The sequence below is a fragment of the Scardinius erythrophthalmus genome (genome assembly GCF_964197995.2).
Source record: "Scardinius erythrophthalmus genome assembly, chromosome: 4".
NCBI classification, from domain to species: Eukaryota; Metazoa; Chordata; class Actinopteri; order Cypriniformes; family Leuciscidae; genus Scardinius; species Scardinius erythrophthalmus.
Genome location: NC_138224.1, coordinates 55,952,647 through 55,959,589, shown reverse-complemented (window position 1 = coordinate 55,959,589; position 6,943 = coordinate 55,952,647). Strand labels below are relative to the sequence as shown.

The following is a 6,943-nucleotide window of genomic DNA, read 5'->3' as shown; positions in this document are numbered from 1 at the left end:
TAACTTAAAAAATGTCCTAAAATTAAATAAAACCACTTTTCCTAAACACAGTCTTCTTTTTCAATGAATGATAGCATATGAATTCTTTATAACTTGCATACATCATTCTCTATTCTTTCAAACAGACATATTTATTTGCATGAATTAAATATAATTAATCCTTATTTTAAAGCTATAAACGAGCAGTGAATGCTTTTCTCTTTTTCTTTTGTTGCTTGATCAATCTTAAGGACCGCATTATTTATTACCAACTGTCACTTTAAGACATCGGATCATGTTGAATGACATGCGGATCCAATTGCACTGATGCACATATGATACATTCACAACTGTTTAAGACATAACCCACATTATTTACGTGAATACTCTCCAAAACGGACATTTAGATATAATGTGGTGTGTATTTGTCGATTCAGACACGAAAGAGAGCTCAATTCCGTACTCGCGCGCTGTATAGGTGTCTATGTGAGTGGCTGCACGCTTCGCGGGTCGGGTGTGTGCGCACAGAAAACCGTACCGAATATAGCTCTTTTTTGCGTCGTCACTCTTATTCAGATCTACATGTCTGCTCTACTCATTCTCCCAGACGTTTACATGTTTTAACGTTTGATGAGACATGCAGCGCATGCCAACTCGTGTGCTGCTGGGTAGATCACGTCACAGAACAAATGTGCGCATCTACCACAAATGCAGGACATCAGACCGGATCGCTTCCCAAATCGTCACTAACATTTTCGTCTAGTTTTTATTCGTTGACGAAAATGTCAATAGATTTTCGTCATAGTTTTCGTCATTCAAAACTAGTTTTTATTTAGTTATCGTCTCGTTTTCGTCTGTGAAAAAATGTTGTTGACGAAAATAATGACGAAAATGATTCGTCAACGAAATTAACACTGTTTTCCACATTTGAGACAGTATATGAGATAAATACAGTTTACACTCTCATGTGACAGAGTATGAGACAACTTGAAAACCTGGCCATTAACCCTGTAAGACCCAAACATAGAAAAACCTAAAAAAAAAAAAAAATTTTACCTTTCAGATGTTGTTGTAGGAGGCCTTTGATGCAGAAATTAAAAAGTTTTACAAAAAAAAAATGTTTATGTATGTTTTTAGAGAAACGTTGTAATATTGCAACATTGGGCTTAGTTGGGAGCATGATTGTCTGAACAACAATTCAGAACAACTAAAGGTTCATTTGCAGGTTTGATTGCTTACTTGGCCCCATAAATAATGTATACATACATAACATGAATAATAATCACACATTAGTCATATTTTTTATGAAGTCATTTATTAAAAATAAAATATTAAACAGATAAATCTCTAGCTTTTTCTAGCAACTTCTTCATTCCCTTTTTTCTTTTCATGACTGACTTTCATTGGTTGTGAAAGTCCCAAAAACAGTTCTTGTCCTCTGAAAAGCAAAGGCGAACATCACACTTGCTGCATTGTGTGTTGGTGTATCCTTTATTGCAGTGTCTGCAGCGTCCTCTCCCTGTCTTCTTTGGGAAATGTGCAACTAGGTCCTTGCGTACATCCAATGGAAGGAGTGCACATCTCTTGGACGGTCTCTTCTGAGTATTCAGAGGGCTACTTGATGTCACTGTCTGTGTTTCTGGGCTCCCTTTGCCTGGAGATGGTCGTCCTCTCTTTGGAGTTTGATGTGTTGTGTTGACCAGGATGAGAGAGGATGCTAGCTGTGCCTGAAACTGTCTCCTGTTCATTGTCTCTTTGTTAGACATCTTGAGAGCTTTGCAGTCCCGCTTGTAGAGTAGCCAGGCATTGACCACAGCGAGGATGATGGTGTGCCAAAAGATGTACATGTACCAGCGACGGGATTTGATGGGGAACTTATATTTGGCTGTAAATGAGTCCAACAAATCCACACCTCCCATGTACTTCTTGTAGGCACCAACAATGTAAGGCCTCTCAACTTCAATGTATGCTCTGTTGACTTTGTCCCAGCGTTGAATCTTCTGCACAGGTTCAGGTCCAGCAAACGATGACACAAGTGTGACAGCTCTGTTGTCATACCATTTGACAGCACAGATGTTGTGATTCCCCTCCACTCTGACATCATAGCTTCCTCTCCCCTTTTTCTTCAAACTCTTCTCATCTTCAAGGTTACAGTTGGGTAAGCTGGCTGTTCCCACATAATGAATTCCCCGTTCAAGGAGCTTTACTAATAATGGAACACAGGTGAAGTAGTTGTCTGCATAGATTTTGTAGTTCTGACTTTCTGGAAGTGTGGAAGCAAGTTTCATCACAACATCACCTGACAATCCAAGTTCAGATTTGGCTCGTATTCCGTTGACACTGCCTTGGTAGACATCGAAGTCACACATCATGCCAGAGATTCCAGTTCTCACCCACACTTTGAATCCCCATGGGTTTGGCTTGCCTTGCATATATTGCTTGATGCTGCTGAACCTCCCCTTGAAAGGAATCATCATCTCATCCACAGAGTTGTGCTCTTCTGGTACCACCTGCAGGCATTTCTCTCTGAATGAGTCAAGCCATGGTCTGAGTTTCCATAGTTTGTCTTTCTTTTCCGTCTCAGATACTGTCAGGTTGTTTACAAAGTGTAATGATGTCAACAGGGATTGGAATCTGTTGCGTGGCATCACATCAGCAACAGGGGAGTACCGTGTCTCTGTCTCCCAATACATACGGGTTCCAGCCATTTGTACTAGGCCCATCTTCAGGTACATGCCAAACATTTTTTCAATTTCCTTTACAGTGGTGTTTAAAGATGTTCCATGTGTCTGAAAGCTGTACTCATTTGTGTTTTGTGTCAGAGCCTCAATCATGTCTTCGGACACAAACTTCTGGAAGTATTCCCGTGGTGTGTGGAGGGAAATGTCATCTCCTGTGATATCCATACCAGAAAAATCAGTGTTGGGACTGATGAAATCTTTTTTCAGCCAGCGATACCTGTCACGGGGCATGGTGTGTTTGTTTGTTTTTGGCTCAATGTCCACGTAATTATCAGCTGGAATGTCCATGGGTGGTTGGTTTTCTTTGTCCACTTGTTGAGAGACATCTTCATCTGAGTCTTCGTCATTCTCATCCGTGTCATTGAGGTCCATCTCAAATTCACTGTCACCATTTTGGATGGATTCAATCACATCCTGCACACTGTATCGCGGCTCACTCCTTGCTGGTGGCATTCTGAAAATAAAACAACAATTAATTAACATGTATAAATATGCTTTTTATATTGTAGTACATAACCTGAAGTAATAGGTTTGTGGACCAAGTGCTCAGGGTCGAAATGTTTTCCAGGCAGACAATACTGTCTGTTTATTGTAAGTTTCTTTCTAACCTGTTGCTGTCTGCTAAATGCCCTAAATGTAAATGGCATAGCCTATGCTGTCTACTTATCATGCTAAATGGAACATTCATCCCAATCACCAGCCATTTAGTCAAACTGTCTGCTAAATGCCCTAAATGTAAATGGCATAGTCTATGCTGTCTACTTATCATGCTAAATGGAACATGCATCCCAATCACCAGCCATTTAGTCAAACAATACTGCCTTGACATAACAATACTGCTTGTTATGCTCTCTAATTATCATACTAAAAGGAAGACATGCATACCCCCACTTACATCCACACCCCACATTCATGAACATTTTCACCTTTCCCAGAACTAAATTGTCTGTTGATATCCTCTGGAATTTTAGGTCAGTCTGATCAAATTAACTACATTTTCAGAGATACAACTTTTAAATCAGTCAAATGTGACCAGAACACAACAAAAAAGTAGAATGTACAGGTATACTGTCCATGTATAAGAAAATACTCTTTTAGGCAGTGGTGTAGTGGAGGGAATACAACCTGTTTGAGCCCACTGCAACAAGCCTGCTATTTTGACTACCACACTCACCCAGTGTTGTATAATTGCAACAAGTATATAATAAGCTCTAAATTAAATTTGATGAATTTATTACACAATAACTACATATGTACATGCTCTAGACATTACAATAACAACCAAAAAAAATATAAAAGACATTTTACTTACTTGAATCTGATGAATCCAGTCTATTGAAACAAAGAGATGTTGTTCAAAGGAAGCCTTGAGGTGTTGTGTGAGTTCATGGCCATAAGGCGGGACTTATAAACAAATGTATGATCCAATAGCATTGTGAGACTGAACAATAGGACCCAATGACTATGTAAATGTGGTAAAAAAAAAAATAAAATATATATATATATATATATATATATATATATATATATATATATATATATATATATAACAGATTGTTTTTAAGGATGGTTAAATGTAACGTTGTAATTTTACAACAAGGGGTGTTACAGGGTTAAATCTATTCTTCACCCATCTTGATGGGGTGAAATACTTGCGCTTGCCCACCTTTAGGTGAAGGTGTCGAGAGCTTGCTCTGCACTAAAACATCTGAAATATTTGTGTTTCTCCTATAGGCCGCGATGGGTTTATGGTGTTGTAGGAAGTTCGTGGAAGTCAAGAAGTTTGATAAATTAGATTTAACGGCCCGGTTGAGCTGTGTACTAAAACATGAAAAATGCGCCACCAAAGGAATAAATGTATTGTTGTTCATCGTGTCCGGGGCGGGAGGTGTAGGTGTGTCAAATGATTTAAGTGCATTTCTCAGGAAAGAGCGTGAATATCCACGCTGTATCAAAGCCTTGAAAAGAGTGTTTGTTGCCGATGCTGCCTCTCCATCTCCATCTCCATATCAGCAAAAATGCTGTACAGCAACTAAACCAGCAGCACTTCCATTTTTCAGCGCCAAAACCTTTCCACTGACGTAATGATGCAATGACGTGCACTTGCTAGCCTGTTACATTTACGAAGTTTATTGATTTACTGCATCCATGGCAACACTCTGTTTTTCATGGCAACGGTGTGTTATACTTCGTCTATTATCAAGAAATAACACACCGGAATTCAACCAAGCCATGTAATAAATTAAGAACTATTTGTTAAAGACTTGTCCTATCTCACAAACAAGATTTTTTTAATTTCCCCAACTAGGCTTTTTCTTTACCCTATTGAGCAAAACGATCCCTTCAGTCTTTCTCTCCACATTTTGAACATAATGTGTTTGTGTGTGCTATATGTGTGTATGTTATTGCATCTTTTCCATTGACACTTTTTATTTAGAAAAAATAAATTGACAAATTGTCAAATTGACCCACAACATAACAGGAGTGTTAAGCTTATTGACTGGTAACATTCTAGCTGTTAAAACACATGCAATGGTAAAATGTGTGATCAACAAAAAAAGGCTATATGAAGTAAAAATTACAAGGTGAATCACCAGTAAAAGGGAAAAGCTTTAAATCCCCCCTCTGCAAATCAGTTGAGCCGATATGTTTAATAGTTTAACAAACATTAAAGGGTAAGTTCGGTATTTTACACTTAAAGCCCTGTTTACAGATCGTTTCTGATGAAATAGAACGGTTAAGATTAAAATTTGGACACATGCTGCTGTCCCGAGAATTTTAGGTTTCTTTCGCTTTCCCCAAAACCTCTAGAATGGGTGTATAGGTGCACTGGAACACTCCTTCATAAAACGCATTAAACTTTCGTTTACAAAGACGTGAAACTCACCGAGTGGTCGGGGTGTTCACTGATATGCTCACACAAACATCGCTGCAAAAGATGCTTTTTGCTTCACAAAAATGTGATCAATAAATCATGACAAAATATTTTTACATTAACATAAGTTTATCAGTTTTCACTTTCACAAGTCAAAGAAATTCATCATTACTCAAGATTTAACAGTTAAGATTGCCTTAATTTAATGCAGCAAAAAAAAAAAAAATTACATTTTTTTCTCAGCCTTTTTCTTGGTTGCTTTTATAAACAGACAACCATTTATTTAACAGTGCCTTTTATAAAAGAGACTATAATATAACTAAAAATTATCATTATGTAGAATATTTTTATACTTCACTTTTATTTGTTCCCATGTTCTAGTGTGGTGACTCTGACATTACAATGAACAAAGTATTTATGCAATTATTAAAATACAAAAATATAGGCTATTAAGTGATAAAAACATCTATCATGGCCACTTCTAATGGATTTAAATTGTCTGCTACTTTTTGCCAGCCCTCTCTCCTGGCTTTTGCAGACTTTGAGGTGTTCCCTGGCGTTTTGATTAAACATTAAAATTCCGAATAAACTTTGACTATTAGTTCTTGCTCTGCGGAGGAGAAAAACTGAGCGTGCTCTTTGGCCACGCTGAGCAGCCAATAGCAGCGTTGCTGATCAATGTTTCTACTATCGATACATATCCCCTTTTAACCAGCGCATGAACGTGCAATTATCTCAGATAACTCAATCCAGCGATACTAATCATATCCGGCAAGTGTGTTCGAAGAACCGAGTTAGCCCGATCATGATTAGCACGATGATATCATCTTGGATGTCTCATTTGATCTCGGATGTTTTAAGCAACTTACGAAGAACGGGCCCATGGTCAAGGCCCAAAAATCAGCAAGGAACTTTATAACAAAATGCAACGGAATCACTGAAATGCATCAAGACGGTCAAATAACTTCTCTTACCGTTTCAAACTCCACTTTGTCAAAATTAATAACACCAGAACTTGACCTGCCAGCTTGATATTCACAAGATATAGAAGAACTCTTGCTATCCTCAGATGAACTGACTTTAACATATAATAACTGCTTGGAAGTCACCAATATTGAGAAAACTTAATCAGCTCATCCCAGTGATGAGGATTTATTTGAAATGAATATAGGCCTTGATGAAACCGACCCTGTCCTCTGTGTCACAGAGACACAAAAGCACTCCATCCAGAACCTCAGTCTCCAGTTAAAAGACCATCTGAGCCAACAACACCACCTGTTACACCAGCCAAAAAACCTTCGACTGAGAGTACTGTAAAGATGATAAAAAAAATGACTTTGTAATGAAA

At 38.1% G+C, this 6,943-nt stretch overlaps 1 protein-coding gene across 1 annotated transcript; it reads right to left on the bottom strand.

Annotated features, from left to right (window-relative positions):
- Positions 1–1,379: 1,379 nt before the first annotated feature.
- On the bottom strand, positions 1,380–3,173 carry LOC308689356 (piggyBac transposable element-derived protein 3-like; the record flags this gene model as incomplete). Its single annotated transcript, XM_081363005.1, has 1 exon — positions 1,380–3,173. The coding sequence occupies one exon, from the start codon at positions 3,171–3,173 to the stop codon at positions 1,380–1,382; it is 1,794 nt and encodes a 597-aa protein (XP_081219131.1).
- Between the last annotated feature and the right edge of the window lie 3,770 nt (positions 3,174–6,943).